Genomic DNA, 17816 nt, shown 5'->3' with positions numbered 1-17816 from the left:
TAAAAACTTTTTTAAGGAGTTTATTTCCTAATGTGGTTTGATATGAAGTACAATCAATATATAAAGTGGTATACCAAGTGCTGTCTAGAAGTCTTCTTGTCCACTCTACCCCTCTGGACTCTCTAGTTGCTGTAAATAAGGACCATTGCCCGAAACGTCGTCTAATATGTTTCTTTGTATGCCTCGCCACTGATATTAGCCGTGGTTCGGCTCGCAAGGTTCATAACGCGAAGTTCCAACAACGACCGTGCCACCACTCCACCCCAATCACACATTAATTAGACTTCCATCGCAATGTATCCGACTCGATACCAGGACTAACAGAATGCTGCAGACGTTCACCTTTTAATTTTTGAACGAATGACTTCAGGACGGGCCGAATGAAGAGAATTAAATAAAAGTTGTAATTTAAATAATCAGAGCGATCGATGTCTTCTCGCACGTGTAAGGTTTGTGTAACGGCCCGTGCCGTTGACCCGGAGTTTGTACGATGAGACACGCGCGTGGGCTCCATGGGCGTCACGCGCGTATTGCATAAGGATCGCGCAATACCTTGAAAGCAGAGGTCGCCGCATGGCCCAAGAATTTCACTGCTAGCCCGGGGTCTGGCACCTGGGCCCCTACATCTGCCTTAGCAGGGCCCTCCCTCCCCTCCCTCCCTCCATCCCTTCCTCCCTCCCTCCCTCCATCCCTCCCTCCCTCCCCTCCATCCCTCCCTGCCTGTGTCCCATGCACGATGCAGCGAGCGGCGGTGTTTACCGAACGCTTCCCCCTTCCCCGTGTCAACTCGAGACGTCGATGCTGCTGCTGCTGCTTCGTGATTGGGGTTCACATCCGGCTGCGGTCACCCGTGATGAAACCGAATTTATTGAGGCTGGTTCTCAGTCACCGATGATTGCACGAAAAAAACTGTTTATTTGTTTTATGTTTGTTTGTGTGCTTAAATTGGAGAATCTTCCAGCTTTGAGAATAAAATAAAATGTGAGTTTGACTTGCCACGCGACAGGCATTTCTGCCGAGCAGGCTGCGTGTGAAAGTGCAGCGGCCCCAGTGTGGCTGAGCAGCGTCTCAGAAGCAGTTCTGTGGTACCCGCTTCTGCGGGCGGTCTCTCGCGACTCGGGGTGATTGCACCAACTTAGAGAACGTTTGGAACACAATTACGGCAAAAAGGACACGCGTTCGAGTCGAGACACAATAAAGGATTGCCATTGTTGAACACGCACGCCTGTTTCACTCGTTTGTAAAGCAACAATCATAATCATTATTTCAGGGGCGGAGCGAGCGATTGATAAAGGCCATTGTTGTTGTTGTTGCCCGAGCTCAGTAAATGTTATTGTTTTGATTCAAGCAATTCGCTTACAATTCGCAGTGCCACACAATGCACGCGGGGGTACAGAGCAGCCCGTGCCGTTACCGACATCACACTTGAAGGCGTCACAATTGTGTTCATGGCAGGAGATTAACTCTGTCGCGTGCTCGCAGCCATCCACGTTCTCCGTGTGTCATAACTGCCGATTGGAGGAATCCGACAATTATATTGAAAAGTAGCAGCAATAGCAAAAAGCTGAAAGAAATCCCATAGGATTATAACAATTATGACACCTTGGTATAAATATGCATGGAAGGGACCCCCCTTCCGCCACCCTCCTCTCCCCCCCCCCCCGTATTAATAAGAACATGTTGACTGCATCTCGCGTTCTCATTCACATAGCGGCGAGTGTCTCCGGAGCGTTTGATGCTTCGATGCAGCTTTTGACGCAGTCGAGTTTCTTCTCGGAATCAATAATCGGAATCCGGTGTGCGACTGCGGTCATCCAGAACAGACACCGTGCAACGTATAACGACGCAATGCCCCGATCATCTACACACACGAAGTAGGAGACATCATTGCAGCGATACACTCCGCTACTCCTGACGCGGTTGTCGGGGCTTGACCACCTGAATGTCAAATTGTCGTCGTTGCTCCGCGTCTACATCCAGTGCCGGATTAAGCTCGTGCGGGGCCTGTAGCATGATATGATGGTAAAAAGCGGCCCTAAATAAAAAAAAAACACACATCAATATTAAAAGACACATTTTTTACTCGCATAGTAAAGTAATTGTATTTTTTCATTTGCTACACAGCCAGATAATACGAAAAATCGCTAACCTTAAACACCCAATCGTTCATAAAAGTCGAAGGCGGTATAGTACTATAGTAATAGAGCAAGTGCAGAATCAGTGAACCGGAATTGATAGCTTGAAAGCATTTGGCGCGGGGCCCTTGAAAGTGCGGGGCCCGTAGCACATGCAGCTTCTTGTGCTACTGGGATAATCCGGCACTGTCTACACCAGCAGCCCGTACGGAAGAACAACATCCAGAATCTGTGTTCGGACTCTGGTGAGCGATGGGAATAATTTACCCAAATGTCCAATAGGGGCGCGCGCGTGAGATGGCGCAGTAGCAGCAGCAGTAGTAGCAGCAGTAGCAGCAGCAGTAGCAGCAGCAGTAGCAGCAGTAGTAGTAGTAGCAGCAGTAGCAGCAGTAGTAGTAGCAGCAGCAGTAGCAGCAGTAGCAGCAGCAGTAGCAGCAGCAGCTGCCTGGTCCAGGGAGCCGAACGCGAATCTCGAGGTCCGCTGGCCACGACGAAGGGCACGAGGCCCCCCGCCCCCCACGGCGCAGAGCCGTTACAGCTGCTGGGGAATCAGCTGATGGCGAGCACCTGGCGAGCAGGCAGAGGCCGGGATCGATTGGACGGTGTGGCGATCACCAAACACTAACCACGCCCGGCCGCCTTTGTCTCCCCGGTTTACACAACCGTATCAGGTGAAACAAAAATGTGGGCTTAGTCGACCTAGGGGAGGTACGATTTCGTGGTCGCCTGGTTTGTAACGCAGCGCGCTAACCACTACGCTACCGCTACCCACAACAACAACAACAATCGCCGTTCGCTACTAAATGGCGGTTGACGTCTCCACGTTTGAGCACCTAGTCTGGCACACTTAGACTGAAGTGTCAGGGCTCGCTGACAAGTCACGGGACAGATACAGGGGCCATCGGTCGAACGACTGAGATGACTGCCAGATGCACCACCCGTGCTGCCCATCGTGCCAACTTGCTGTATTTTATCCGCCCTGCGCTCCGCTCGTTGTTGTGAGCGTCGCTCCTCTGCCCTCCAACTGCCGAGCAGGGGCCGTCCTTCACGAGCCTCCGCTCCCTAGACACGGACACACACGCACACACTGAACGCACGATCACGCACACACACACACAAAGATCCCCTGTGTAGCCCGAACGGACTGTAGGAGGAAGCGCTGTTAGCGAGCACCTACGAATGCCGGCACGGCACCACGCCCGGCCGCCTTTGTCTCTCTCGCGGCAATGTTACACATCGCACCGTATATACTCATATGAGGCTGAGTCGACTTAGGCGCGGCGCAGGACTGGGTTCAGGTGATCCTCATGGTGTTGGTGGCCGTGAGCGGGAATCGAACCCAGGTCGCTAGGTTCATAACGCAGCGCGCTAACCGCTACACTATCGCTACCCATTGTTGTTGAATAGAGAGGGGTTGGTGGTGGTGTAGGCAGGACGTTGTTGAATAGAGAGGGGTTGGTGGTGGTGGGGTGGGCATGACGCTGTTGAATAGAGGGGTGGTGGTGGTGGTGTAGGCATCACGATGTTGAGTAGAGAGGTTGGTGGTGGTGGTGTGGGCATGACGCTGTTGAATAGAGGGGGTGGGGGTTGGTGGTGGTGGTGTGGGCATGACGCTGTTGAATAGAGGGGGTGGTGGTGGTGGTGGGGTGGGCTGGACTGCGATCAAGCGAGGGGGCGTGTCGAGAGGGAGGGAGGGGGGCTGGAGGGGGGGCGGGCTGGAGGGGGGGGGGCTGGAGGGGGGGGGGCTGGAGGGGGGGGGGGCTGGAGGGGGGGCTGGAGGGGGGGGGGGGGCTGGAGGGGGGGGGGCTGGAGGGGGGGGGGGCTGGAGGGGGGGGGGGCTGGAGGGGGGGGGGGGCTGGAGGGGGGGGGGGCTGGAGGGGGGTGTGCACGAGTCGTCACGTGGCACCGCGTGGAGGTTGGGTCTGGCACGTGACGTGTCCGCAGCGTCTCGTCTATAAAGCGGCAGGGGAGCGACTCTCGCCCAAACTCGGCTCCTGCCAAATCCTCTCGCTTCGTTTCCGTCACAGCACATTTAGTCTAGTCTTCACCCGCAGCTTGTATAACGATAACAACAACAATAACAATAAACAACCAGTGAGCGTAATAGAAATTTAGTAGCCGATAATTATTCCCGGCAACAGTCGGCTGCTGCTGCTGTTGTTGAGAGAGAGATTATTTTTACGCATTCACGTTTTTGAGTTGGCGCGGTTCGAGCTCGAGTCGTATCGGGGGCGAGAGTTGGTCGAGCAGCAAACAGCGTCCTCCATCAGCGGCGGGGAGAAGAGGCGACTCGCACAGCTCACAGCTCACACGTGTCACACGTCTTATACGTGTTACACGTGTTACACAACTCGCATAGTCCTCGCCAAGAGCTCGCTCGCCCTCGAACGAAATGGAGTCGCCCGGAGAGAAGGTGGGTGGTGGTGTGGTGTGTGTAGTGTAGTGTGTGTGGTGTGTAGTTTCGTGTGTGTGGTGTGATGTGGCATGTGTAGTGTGTGTGTGTGGCGTGTGCGGTGTGGTGTGGGTGGTGACGCAAGACTTGGGTTGTGTGTTTGGGTTGTGTAAGGAGGGGTGGTGCTTCGTTGGTTGTTGCGGCGTTGGGGATGACGGTGGAGGTGGGTGAAGGTGGAGGTGGGTGGTGGGTGGAGGTGGTCTGGGTGGTGGACGTGGGTGGTGGTAGGTGGAGGTGGTCTGGGTGGAGGTGGGTGGGTGTTGGTGTCACCACCGGGAGTTGTTTAATTATTGAGGCAGCGCCCCGCCACGTCGTCTGAACGCACTGTACACTGCACTGTACACTTGGACCGCCTGCGGGAGGCGCTGGCGCGCATTCGTGACACCCGTCCCGTGCCTCGCCTAGGTAGACTCGGCCCTAACCACTCGGCACCCTTGGCGCAGCGGCAGTGGGGCACGGGGGGGTCAGGGTCTCTGTGCGGCACGCGGGGCGATGTCGGTGGCTCCTCGTGGTGGCGACGCTGCCACATCGCGATTGGCTCGTTTCATCTGCATCGCCTCCACCCCCCATCGCACTACCACCCCCACCACTACCCCCATCGCACCACCACCACCACCACTACCCCCATCGCACCACCCCCACCACTACCCCCATCGCACCACCATTACCCCCATCGCACCACCATCACCACTACCCCCATCGCACCACCACTACCCCCATCGCACCACCACCCCCACTACCCCCATCGCACCACCACCCCCACTACCCCCATCGAACCACCCCCACTACCCACATCAAACCACCACCCCCACTACCCCCATCGAACCACCACCCCCACTACCCACATCAAACCACCACCCCCACTACCCCCATCGAACCACCACCACCACTACCCCCATCGAACCACCACCCCCACCACCCCCATCGAACCACCACCCCCACTACCCCCATCGCACCACCACCCCCACTACCCCCATCGCACCACCACCCCCACTACCCCCATCGAACCACCACCCCCACCACCCCCATCGAACCACCACCCCCACCACTACCCCCATCGAACCACCACCCCCACCACTACCCCCATCGAACCACCATCCCCACTACCCACATCGAACCACCACCCCCACTACCCCCATCGAACCACCACCATCCCCACTACCCCCATCGAACCACCACCCCCACTACCCCCATCGAACCAGAGTCGATACCCTCGGCAGAGCGCGGGGCGCGCGGGTCCCGGGGTGGGTCGGGGTGATAGATGTGGTGGTGGTGGATGGTGGTGGTGGTGCTGGGTGGTGGTGGTGTCTGTGGGGTCCTGGTGGTGCTGGTGGGGTGGTCGTGGTGGTTGTGATGGCTGTAGGGTGCTGGTAGTGGTGGTGGTGCTGGATGGTTGTGTGGGTGCTGGGTGGTGGTGGTGCTGGGTGGTGTGGTGGTGGTGCTGGTTCCTGGTGGTGGTGCTGGGTGGTTGTGATGGCTGTAGGGTGGTGGTGGTGCTGGGTGGTGGTGGTGCTGGGTGGTGGTGGTGATGGCTGTGGGGTGGTGGTGGTGCGGGTGCTGGGTGGTGCTGGGTGGTGCTGGTGGTGCGGGTGGTGGTGGGGTGGTGGTGGTGGTGGTGCGGGTGGTGCTGGGTGGTGGTGGTGATGGCTGTGGGGTGGTGGTGGTGGTGGTGCGGGTGGTGGTGGGGTGGTGGTGGTGCGGGTGGTGCTGGGTGGTGGTGGTGATGGCTGTGGGGTGGTGGTGGTGGTGGTGGTGCGGGTGGTGGTGGGGTGGTAGTGGTGCGGGTGGTGCTGGGTGGTGGTGGTGCTGGGTGGTGGTGGTGCTGGGTGGTGGTTGTGATGGTTGTGGGGTGGTGGTGCTGGGTGGTGGTGGTGCGGGTGGTGGTGGTGCTGGGTGGTGGTTGTGATGGCTGTGGGGTGGTGGTGGTGCTGGGTGGTGGTGGTGCTGGGTGGTGGTTGTGATGGCTGTGGGGGGGTGGTGGTGGTGCTGGGTGGTGGTGGTGCTGGTGGTGGTGGTGGTGCTGGGTGGTGGTGGTGGTGCTGGGTGGTGGTGGTGGTGGTGCTGGTGGTGGTGGTGGTGCTGGGTGGTGGTGGTGCGGGTGGCAGGGGGGGAGCAAACCCCCGAGGACTTGTGGCGACGCGTCTTGCGATCGGAAAGTCGTGGGTGCCATGGAGGCTCCTCCTCCTCTCTGCGTGCTTCAACAATTCGTGTGTGTGGATGGGTACACCGGCTCGGCCGCCTTTGTCTCCCGACCTCATGTTGTCGGCACGCACCCAGCTCCCGTGCGAGATTGTTGATTGTGGCCAGTTGCTGTTGCACTGCGGTGACACGGCACTCATTGGCACCGTCACTCAACAAAACCACCATCATCATCATCGCATCGGCCGTGATGTGAACATCGCAGCGAGTTGGCAACTCGCCCGCTGGCTCTCCGTGACCACACGCAGTCCAGGAGAGGTTCGTCCGTGTCGTCATCATCATCATCACCACGACTCGTGGGGCATTCACTCCCGGCCCCACGCTCGCTCTGCCACTGCCTCCCGCGCGCGCGGCCAGTGGCGAGGTCAAACCGGCGGCGCGACCCGTGGGGAGTGAGAGCACAGGCCTTCATCCATGCGTCCAGCAGTGGAGTGGCCAAGGGCTGCGTGAGGAGGAGGAGGAGGTTTGGGTTGGTCTGAGGGTTTCGTGTTGGTGCGAGGGGAATTGCAGCAGCAGCAGTCGGCACGCTCCGTTTCCGGCTGTCTCTTCAAGGTTAAACGAATTTGCGCATCGCAGCCGCTGCACGCACGCTCACTCGCGTGCGCATGCGTGCATGTGAGAGTACGTGGGCTAGATTGTCAGCGTGTGAGTGAACGTATGCACCGTGTGGTGTACGTGTGAGCATTCTTATCTCTCTGCGCATGCGTGCATGCAGAGAACCTAGTGTGGTGTATAAAAATCGCCACTGGGGAGATAAATGCGGCCGGGCCTGGTGCTGGCCACCCACCCCCTCGTGTGCCGTGCCGGCCTTCGTAGGTGCTGCTACACGCGAACAGCACTTGCCCCTAGCAGTCTGTTCAGGCTATACAGGGGGCGTCTTTGTTCGTGTGAGCGCATCACCGCGCCCTGCCTGTGATGAGCGCCGTCACTGCGTGGCCACGCAGTGAGCAGCCGGCCGGCCACCTGTGGATGTGGCGCGCCTTGCTTGACGCAGGCGCGAGCCACGAGGTGGCACAGTCAAGTGGGTTGATGGTGTCGGTGTCGATGCCTCCTCGCGTGCACGCTGCTGGGGTGTCTCCGGTGTTCTCCGTCCACACGGAGCCCCCCACAACTCTCCGTACCATGGAATTCGTGGCCAAACCCTTCCCGACGTGCCTGGACCCTTCTGCTGCGCTGGGTTGTGACGAGGCTCTACGTGGGGCGGTAGACAAACGACATCGCAATCGCAGCCCTCCGCTTCCAACAGCCCCCCCCCCCCCCGTTCGCCGCTACGTGACGTCGATGTCTGCAGTAATGCCTGTGCCAGGCTAGGTGCGCTTTGAGGCCGTCCGTGCGAAGCGTGGATAGGCTCGCTGGCTGACGGGAAAGGCCGCGGCGCCAGAACCGCAGGCGTCACGGGTTGACCCGACCTTGAGATGACCCCCAGATGGGCACCGGCTGTGCTGCCCACTGTGACACCCCAACATCCACGCCCAACCAAAAACAAAGCTCCCCTGTAAAGCCTTAACAGACTTTTGGGGCAAGTGCTGTTTGCGAGTACTTGTGAAGGCCTGCACGGCACACAATGTGGTACCAGGTACTAATTTGTGGCCGAGTCGACCTAGGGGAGGCCCCAGGACTGGTGGAATTAATCGTCACCGTTGTTGGCCGTGAGCGGGAATCGAACTCGGGTCGCCGGGTTCGTAGCGCAGCGTGCTAACCGCTGCGCCACCGCTCTCCACTCCACCCACCCGCACCCCTCACCGGCCAATGAAGGGAGACGGAGCGACGTCGCCCGCAGTGCACGTCTCGGTAGCCCCCTGCCGCTGGGAGTGGAAAAAAAACCCGTGAACCCGCGCCGCGATGGCCCCGCGCTGGCTCCCGCACGCTCGCGAGTCGGTCCCCGTGCGAGCCGTCGCTATAATGAACGTCCTCGTGTGCCCTTGCCCCCCCCCACCTGTGTGTGCGAGTAGGCACGAATGACGCCTGTGCTGGTGTTCTCGGTGATCGTGGCGGTGCTGGGCTCCTTCTCGTTCGGGTACAACATCGGCGTGATCAACGCGCCCGAGCAGGCGAGTCGGCGCACCATCGTCACCACCGCATCGCCAACATCGTTACGATGACACTAAACGGAGAGCGTCTCGAGCGAGGGGAGGAGCTGTGAGTTCGTGGTGGAAATTCCACCTTTCCATGGCGCGAGGAGTGACCCCTTCTTCCCCCTCCATGTCGGCAAACAGATCATCCAGTCGTTTTTTAACGAGACGTGGATCGAGCGCTACGGCAATGCCGTTGAGAAGTCGACGCTCACCACGCTGTGGTCGTCCACCGTGGCTATCTTCACTGTCGGCGGCATGATCGGGGCCTTCTCCGTGGGGCTCTTTGTCAACAGATTCGGCAGGTGAGCACGAGTGTGTGTGTGAGACCGTGTGTGTGAGCGTGAGTGTGAGCGTGTGCACATGTGAGTGTGAGCAAGTGTTTTCACGGGGAGCGGTCGTGTAGTGGTCAGCGATTTGCCGCTCGCGACCGATAATGATGGCGATCATCCGAACCAGTCCTGAGGCTCCCCTAGGCTAACTTTGCCTCCGACGAGTACCTGGCGCGACGTGTAAACACCGGCACTCGGGAAACAGAGGCGGCCGGGCGTGGTGCTGGCCACCCATTCCCTCGTGATGCCGTGCCGACCTTCGTAGGCGCTCGCGGGCAGCACTTGCCCCAGCAGTCTTCAGGGGTGCTGCGCATGCACGACCGCGCGTCGTCATCCCCCTCTCCGTGTGCCCCCCCCCCCCACCCCGCCACAGGAGGAACTCGATGCTTGTCAACAACATCCTGGCCGTGATCGGCGGCGTGTGCATGGCGTTCACCAAGCTGGCCAGCTCCTTCGAGCTGCTCATCGTCGGCAGGTTCATCATCGGCGTCCACTGTGGTGAGCGGAGACGCACTGCGGAGACGCACGGGGGACACAGGTGGACACACGGGAGACGTGGGGGGGACGCGGGGGGGACGCGGGGGGGACGCGGGGGGGACGCGGGGGGAGATCGGGGGGACACGGGGGGAACACGGGGTGGGACACGTGTCGCCAGCGCCACAATAGATCCAGTCTCACGGTCTGGTCCCCTCGCCTGGCCACTCAAAGTCGATGCCTTAAGGCTGGGGCTGCAGCGCCCCCTCGTGAGGCGCCGTGCGCGGTGCACGCGCAGCGCACGGAAGTCACGGCGGCTCTCCTCTGAACACGCGGCGCTCTAAATTGTTGTCGATTCTCTTCTCTCCCCGGCTCTGCGCGGTGCGGGCTGCGGGTTAGAATAGCGGTACTGAGTGTGCTTCCCCATGTCCCCGCCCCTCCCCCGTGCGCAGGCCTCTTGTCGGGCTTCGTGCCGATGTACGTGGGGGAGATCTCTCCCACGTCCCTGCGTGGCGCCATGGGCACCCTGCACCAGCTCAGCCTCGTCATCGGCATCCTGGTGGCACAGGTAACCCGCCACGACCCCATCACCCCGATTCCATCCCCCTGACAGCGACCCCGCGACCCCGCCCGATGCCGCGATGTTCCGGCTCGGTGTTGCGACCCGGCCTCTGCGACGCGACCTCCAAACCGCCGACTCGACCTTTTGACCCGACGCGCGACCTCGACGTACGGCAGCGCTGACCCCTCCTCCGCCCCCCCTCCCCTCCGCTCCTCCGCCGCAGGTGCTGGGTCTGGAATCGCTGCTGGGCACGGCGCAGCAGTGGCCGCTGCTGCTGGGCCTCACCGTGGTGCCGGCCGTGGTGCAGGCGGTCGCCCTCTTCTTCTGCCCCAAGAGCCCGCGCTTCCTGCTCATCAACAAGCAGAAGGAGAACGAGGCGCGCGACGGTGAGCGGCGGCGCACCCCGGGCACGGCCAGGCGCGCTCCCCCGGTCGTCTGACTCCTCACCGGCCGGTCGCCTGACTGACCGGCCGGTCGCTCCCTCAGTTACCTGCCTCACTAGCCTCACCAGCCACTGCATCAGGCCCACGGAGGGAGGCACTGGCAGCTCGCCATCTATCCTCGTTGAGCCGACCAGAAATGTGGCGACTTTAGTTCACGGTGCTTGGTGGCTGGGCGCTCGCTTGCTCGCTCGCGTGCATGTGGCGTGCACATGGCGTTAGCGCCACGCGCTTGTCGCGTGTGCGCGGCGTGCTTGTCGCGTGCGAGTGGCGTGCTGGTTGCATGTGCGTGGCGTGCACGTGCGTTAACGCCGCGTGTTGCGTGTGGCGCGTGCAGCGCTGGTGAAGCTGCGCGGCACGACGGACGTGAACGACGACATGCGCGAGATGCGCGAGGAGCACCGGCGCATGGAGCAGGTGCCCAAGGTCGCGATCCCCGACCTCTTCCGCAGCATCGACTACCGGCAGGCCATCATCGTCGCCGTCATGCTGCAGCTCTCGCAGCAGCTGTCCGGCATCAACGCGGTGAGTGGCGGTGTGGCGGTTGGTGGTGGTGGTGGTGGTGATGGCTGTGGCCGTGGCAACCGTGGCGGTCATGTCGGGCGGTGTTCTGTGGTGGTGGTGGTGACGATGATGGTGATGGTGACGGTGGTGCTGACGCGCTCCTTCCCTCCCCTCCCAGATCTTCTACTACTCGACGGGGATCTTCAAGAATGCCGGCGTGTCGCAGCCGGTCTACGCCACCATCGGCGCCGGCATCGTCAACGTCGCCTTCACCGTGGTCTCGGTGAGTCACCACCACCACCACCAACCACGCACAGCCACACTCGCCCAGCGATAATCCAGCGGCGCTCGCCGCGAGAATTAAGCCGTCGGTCGAACCTGCCGAGACGGAGTAACGGGGCTCCCGCAGTAACTTGTGGAGCGTGGAGCCGGTGCGACGAGCTGCGCAGCGCTGTGACGTTGTGCGCCTATTGGGGAGAGACTCCCTAACCTACCCTCTCGATAACCGGACCAAACCGGTGGAAGCGTGGCCTAGCGTGGCCTAGCGTTGCCTAGCGTTGCACGGCCGCGTGCTGGCGTGGTTTCTGTCCCCAGCTTTTCGTTGGGGTTCGCATCTCCCACTCGGCGTGAGCGACGACGCGGCGCGAGTTCCCCTGCGACGGCTCTGACACCGTGTCCCCCCCCCCCCCCCCTCCGTCTGTGTCTCCGCGTTTGTGTGTGCGTGCGTCGCTAAGCTGTTCCTGGTGGAGCGTGCGGGCCGTCGCTCGCTGCACCTCGTTGGCCTGGCCGGCATGGCCGCGTGCAGCGTCGCCATGACGTTGTCGCTCGTCCTGCAGGTGAGGGAGCCGTCGTCTTGCACCGCGCACCGCACCGCAACACACAACACACCGCACCGCACCACGCACTGCACACCGCAACACACAGCACCGCACCACGCAGCACACCAGGTGGAGGGGGGGAAGGGGTTGTGGGGGCGGTACCGATGGTGCAGCCCGTGCCTCCGCAACAAGGCCTCGGAACTGTGGGTAATCCGGCCGGGCAAGTGTTTCGTCACAAAAACAAACGCACACCGTGGCTGACCGCACCTCGCTGATCTCTCCGTGCCCCCCCCCCCACCCCCGATGGACCAATCAGGCGAGCGCGTCGTGGATGAACTACGTGAGCATCGTGGCCATCTTCGGCTTCGTGGCGTTCTTCGAGATCGGGCCGGGCCCCATCCCGTGGTTCATCGTCTCGGAGCTCTTCAGCCAGGGCCCGCGGCCCGCGGCCGTCGCCGTCGCCGGCTTCTCCAACTGGACGTCCAACTTCCTCGTGGCCATGTGCTTCCCATACGTGCAGGTGGGCCCACGCGCCGTGCCGGGGGGGGGGGTGGGGCAGGGGGGAGGGGCAGGGGGGAGGGGGGAGGGTGGCGCAGGGGGGGATCCGGTGGAGTTGCGAGGAGGTGGTGTGGGCAGCGGCGGGGAGAGCCACGAGTGAGAGCGAGCGGATTGCGTTGAGAGTAATCTGATGAGGTGGAAATGGTCGTGGGGAAGACGCCCCCCTCGCCTCTGTTCTCCGAAGTGTGCCGCTGGACGGGAGGTGGCGGGCGGAGCCCGGTGACGTCATTGGCATAGTCGGCCGCTGTCGGGGTTTCCCGCATTCGGGAGGGGGTTGGCAGCCCAGACGAGCCGCCCTCCTCCACCCCTCGTCTCGGCGGGATGAGTGTCGCCCACCGCAGGCCTGATAGACCCCCCCGGGAGAGCTTGCGAGCAGCAGGTCGCTGCGGGTTTTATCCCGCGATACCGTGCCGGTGGTGGCGACGTGCGTGGTGATAACGGCCCCGTCTCCCTCCCCCCTCCCCCTTCCTCTCTGCCACCGCAGGAGCTGCTGGGGAGCTACGTGTTCGTGGTGTTCACCTGCTTCCTCGTCTTCTTCTTCGTCTTCACCTACTTCAAAGTGCCCGAGACGAAGGGCCGCACCTTTGACGACATCGCGTCGGGATTCCGCGACAAGGCCGGCGGCGCCAAGGCGGCGCCCACCGACGAGCTGAACCACCTCAGCGAGGGCAACGGGGACTCGCGGGTGTGAGCCTCCTCGACGCCCACCCGCACCCTCGGGCCCGGCCGCCACCAGCGCCATCCCCGCCCTTCTCCGCAATTCCGAGGCGGCGCCCCCGCGGCCGTCGCCTCCGGCCCGATACCGGAGAGGTGCCGCCACCCCCCCCTCCCCTCCCGCCTCCACGCAGGGCCCAGTCCTGGGCCTCGTTGTCTGGGTGGGGGTCCGGGGGGAGGGGGCGCGAGCCATCGCGACGTCGCGACCACGCGGACTTTGCGTGTCGCAGAGTCGCGTGGTTTTTATCGTAATCGGCTGAGCTGTGGTGGGTCGAGTTGATTTGGGGGGAGGGGGCTATGAATCCCCCCACCCCACCCCACCCCACCCCTCACCTGGGTGCCCCCCTGCCAGACACCGGAGTGGCCCCCCCTCTCCCTGTACCCTGTACATAGCACGCTCGTGTAAATAGCCGTTGCTCGTAACTTATTTGCCGTTTGCGTTTTGTACGTACTAACCGCCGTCACCGCTATTTATCGCAGACACGGACCCGCGTTTGAATGTCGGTATGTTTTGTTGTTCTTTTTAACGTCGGTTCAACGTCAGTTCAAGGTGTGGTTCACGACGAAGCGGAGCGCGTCTAGCAAAACGATCGAACGACAAACAAAAAAACGCGGGGTTTTAAAGAATTTATTTTTTAAGTAGCTTAAATGAATTATGGATAGGGGAAAACAAAATAAAGAGAGAATATAATATGAATAATAACTATTGTTAAAGTGATTTAAAAACTTGAATAAGACTTCTAGTGCGAGTGGTTCACCACCACACCCTGTATACCTCTGAGTCTAGTCCCATTCCCGGACGCCGCCCCTCGCGATTTGCACAGCTTCGTGGTTGTTGCCGCTCGTCGCGCGAAGATCGACGCTGCTCTTGCGCTCGCCGCGCGGCAACGCCCGTCCGCCTCGGCCCCTCCCTGTGTCCGTCTGGTATCCGTTTGCTCACGTGTCTCAATAGTCGGCACATTGATGTCTTTGTACGCATGTTTGCGTGTGTCTCTGTGTGTGTGTGTGGGTAGCGGTAGCGCGGCGGTTAGCGCTACGCTGCGCTACGAACCCGGCGAACCCGAGTTTGATTCATGCTCACGGCCACCAACACCAGTGACGATTATTTTAACCGGTCCTGGACCTCTCCTTAGGTCAACTCAACCTCAAATGAGTACCCGGTCCGGTGTGTAAACATCGCCACCGGGGAGACAAAGGCCGGCCGAGTGTGGTGCTGGCCACCTACCCCTTCGTGTGCCGTGCCGGCCTCCATAGGTGCTCGATAACAGCACTTCCCCCCAACAGTCTGTTCAGGCTGTTGGGGGGATTTTTGTGTATCTGTGAAAAGGTCTAAGCCACCTGCCAATCGCAGTACACAGTCCTAGAGCTCCATTGTGACCACGTGCCCAACGTCGACAGTAACTCCCACGTCATTGGTTGCTTGGAAGGAGGTGCAGCTTGTAACCCGAGGGGGCGGTGTCGAACCCCCCCCCCCCCCCCACGTGTTTTGAGTGCCAAGCGAAAGGCCGCCTCGTGAATGGCCCTACCATACCTCCTCGGCCTACACCGTCGTGTCCCCATGGAGATGCCGATTCTCCTTGTCGAGTCAGAGAGGAGACATTGGTGCTCGGTTTGCCTCCATCCCGAGCCCATGCGGTGGCACGAGGTCCTATAGCGCCCCCGTACCCTGACCCCCGTACCCTGACCCCGGTACCCTGACCCCGTACCCTGACCCCCGTACCCTGACCCCGTACCCTGACCCCCTGTACCCTGACCCTTCGTGGTGGTTGGGATGTTGTGTTTGTGCCACGTTGTGTGCCACGTGTTGTTGTGTGTGCCACGTGGTGTTGTTGTGTGTGTCACGTGGTGTTGTGTGTGCCACGTGGTGTTATTGTGTGTGCCACGTGGCACATGTCTGGGGAGTGGTGGTGCAACGGTTAGCACGCTGCACTACAGAACCCGGGCGACTCCAGTTCGATTCCCGCTCACGGCAAACATCAGTGGCGATGATCCGAACCAGTCCTGGGCCTCCCATAGGTCGACTCGGCCTTTTAATTGAGTACCTGATGTGTAAATATAAGCACTGGGGAGACAAAGGCGGTCGGGCGTGGTGATGGCCCCCCACCCCCTCGTGTGCCGTTCCGGCCTTAACAAGTACTCGCTAAGAGCACTTGCCCCCCCCGCAGTCTGTTAGCGGCGACACGGAGGAGGGTCTTTGTGGCGCACGCTTCGTGTGTCCATCCCGTGCGCAACAGTCTGGTCACGTCCAAGGATTATTCCCTCGCCTCCAGCCCTCGCCACCCGCCGACCCCCACCTCGCGACCGCCTCTTCAGTGTTCACCCGCTCTCCGTTTAAAAGTGTAAAAACAAAAAAGTGTGTACGAGCTGCGCGCGCCCGATGATGATTATTAAACGTGTCCCACGTGTGAGATGTGAGCGAGTGCGCGTGTTCAAGCCAAGAGCGCGACGATACCGTGCGTCCAAGACAAAGATCCCCCGTACAGCCTTCACAGACCTGTTGGGTCAAGTGCTGTTGGCGAGCATCCAATGAAGGCTGGCACGCACGGGCACACATTCTAATGATGACTGCACCCACAAACACACCTACAACAGAATAACATTAACACTTTATTTTTTTTAATGTCTATATATATAGGTCACTCTAACACCCACGTACACACACACAACTAGACCTCCATTAGAAACGGCGCTCCGTGCTGCACGTGGGCAGGTGGTTTAACAATCATCGGGTGCGTGCGGCGTGTAACTCGTGAACGTGACGCGCTGGCTTGTTGATGGCCTACCCCCCCCCCCCCCCTCCAGTGTAGAGTGCGCTTGTGTCGTGAGAGAGGCACGAAAACCCGATTGTAAATACGAGATCCGTGTAATTATTCTGCCAGTGTTTACAAAGATGACGTGTGTGTGTGTGTGCCCGTGTCGAAGTAAACATCTCCTAGGTGTATAGAACCAACACACACCGGCTTCGTGTCTTCTTGTGTCGCACTTCCTGGGCTCATGCATCGCCATGGGATGGGCGGCAGGGCCGCTGGGGGAGCATGGCTTCCCGACTAGGCCGCCTTCTCTGCCTGGGTTGTGTGTGTTGTTGCCCTGTTGTGCAGGGTGAGTGAGTGTGTGAGCGCTAAACCACGTCGAAAAATGTAATTAATAAGCTTGTGCTGGGGAAAAGGCATCTATGACGTCTCCTGGCCAAACCCCAATTGGTGGATCCTTACCCTCGGGGCTCCTCCAGAAACAACAAAAAAATCACTGCGTATGGCCACGTGGAATGTTCGAACGCTCATTGCGGAGGAGAGGCTGCCACTCCTCTGTCGGGAGCTGGACTGGTACCGCCTGGATCTCTGTGGCATTCAGGAGGTCCGGTGGACCGGTTCTGGCTTCTGCCACCATGAGGGGTGGACAGCCCTCTACTCGGGGCAGGAGACTGCCAAGCAACAGGGTGTGGCTCTTCTTCTGAACAAAAGAATGAAGGGAGAGTGGCAGTGAGGTGTAGGAAGCTTTAAGCCTCAGGCTACTTTTGGCTCGCCTTCCCATCAACCAGAGGCGAGGAGTGGTTGTCGTGGTTCCTTATGCCCCCACTGAAGACGAACATCCGTGGAGGGATGCAGAGAAGGCTGACGAGTCAGATGCCTTCTATGACCTGTCACAGGTGCTAGCTAAAGTGGTCCCTCTGGATAGTCATCTTGTTGGGTGACTTCAATGCCTGAGTTGGTCATGATGCTGGCACCTGGTCTGGAGTGATTGGAAGGTATGGGCCAGATCAGCTCGATAATAACGGCAGGAAGCTTCTAGATTTTTGCGCAGCCGATGGGCTTGTAATTACCAACACGCTATTCCAGTTCTAGATTTGTGTTCTGTCATCGGCGCATCCACACAACATCATTGATGCATGCCGGGTCCAAGCAAGAACATTGCTGGACTACATAGTGAGGGAACAGCCGACGCGGGCCCATGTCCCACGCGTGCGATGGGGGGCAGCACTCTATCCCGGTGTTCTTCATTGCAAGGCCCAGGGCCACTGGCGGCGCCTGGTGGCCTCTAGTGCAGTCCCTGACAATACACAGATGGTGAAAACACAACCCCATCATCGTCATCGGCGTCATCGTGCTGCTGTCAAACCCCCGATGGTTTCAAACGTGTGGCTGCCCTCGCACCGATGGTGTCTTATCGGCGACGGTGAAGAGCGCTTCTCTATCCCACAGAACGGACAGATTGAGCCTCGGTGCGGCTCCTCCTCGCAGCCCACGGGAAGGCAGTTTCACAACATTACCACGTGACCATCCATTGTTCCATTGCCGCCACGTGCGCACCGGGCCAATCACCAATTACATCTAATCTCCGATCATCTCATTAGGGGGGGTCGAGGGGGGGGTCGAGGGGGGGGTCGAGGGGGGGGGGTGTGGGGTCGAGGGGGGGGGTCGAGGGGTGTAGGGTCGAGGGGGGGGGGGAGTCGAGGGGTGTGGGGTCGAGGGGGGGGTCGAGGGGGGGGGGTCGAGGGGGGGGGTCGAGGGGTGTAGGGTCGAGGGGGGGGGGGGTCGAGGGGGGGGGGTCGAGGGGTG

The 17816-nt window shown here is 60.4% G+C and overlaps 1 protein-coding gene across 2 annotated transcripts; it reads left to right on the top strand.

Moving 5' to 3' along the window:
• The first annotated feature begins 2684 nt into the window (after nucleotides 1-2684).
• Nucleotides 2685-16212, top strand: LOC133351179 (solute carrier family 2, facilitated glucose transporter member 1-like). 2 transcript variants are annotated; one of them, XM_061566194.1, is made up of 11 exons: nucleotides 2685-2806; nucleotides 8739-8837; nucleotides 9003-9163; nucleotides 9564-9688; nucleotides 10117-10232; nucleotides 10450-10612; nucleotides 11004-11191; nucleotides 11349-11453; nucleotides 11905-12006; nucleotides 12305-12508; nucleotides 13031-16212. In XM_061566194.1, the coding sequence occupies exons 2-11, from the start codon at nucleotides 8745-8747 to the stop codon at nucleotides 13235-13237; spliced, it is 1464 nt and encodes a 487-aa protein (XP_061422178.1). In that variant the 5' UTR covers nucleotides 2685-2806; nucleotides 8739-8744; the 3' UTR covers nucleotides 13238-16212. The 2 variants fall into 2 exon arrangements, with proteins under 2 accessions (XP_061422178.1, XP_061422177.1); XM_061566193.1 differs by lacking the exon at nucleotides 2685-2806 and adding an exon at nucleotides 4100-4548.
• The last annotated feature ends 1604 nt before the right edge of the window (nucleotides 16213-17816 follow it).

This window comes from Lethenteron reissneri, chromosome 36 (assembly GCF_015708825.2).
Source record: "Lethenteron reissneri isolate LAM-NWPU_2019-01 chromosome 36, ASM1570882v1, whole genome shotgun sequence".
NCBI classification, from domain to species: Eukaryota; Metazoa; Chordata; class Hyperoartia; order Petromyzontiformes; family Petromyzontidae; genus Lethenteron; species Lethenteron reissneri.
Note: the sequence above shows the minus strand (reverse complement) of the source record. Positions and strands in the feature narration are given on the sequence as shown.

What these genes read in the sequence shown, in the direction of transcription:
- LOC133351179 (XM_061566193.1), top strand. Translation starts at nt 4,528, where the DNA reads ATGGAGTCGCCCGGAGAGAAG. An exon ending in TGATCAACGCGCCCGAGCAG is followed by an intron (nt 8,838 to 9,002) that starts GCGAGTCGGCGC and finishes GTCGGCAAACAG; the next exon opens with ATCATCCAGTCGTTTTTTAA. An exon ending in TTTGTCAACAGATTCGGCAG is followed by an intron (nt 9,164 to 9,563) that starts GTGAGCACGAGT and finishes ACCCCGCCACAG; the next exon opens with GAGGAACTCGATGCTTGTCA.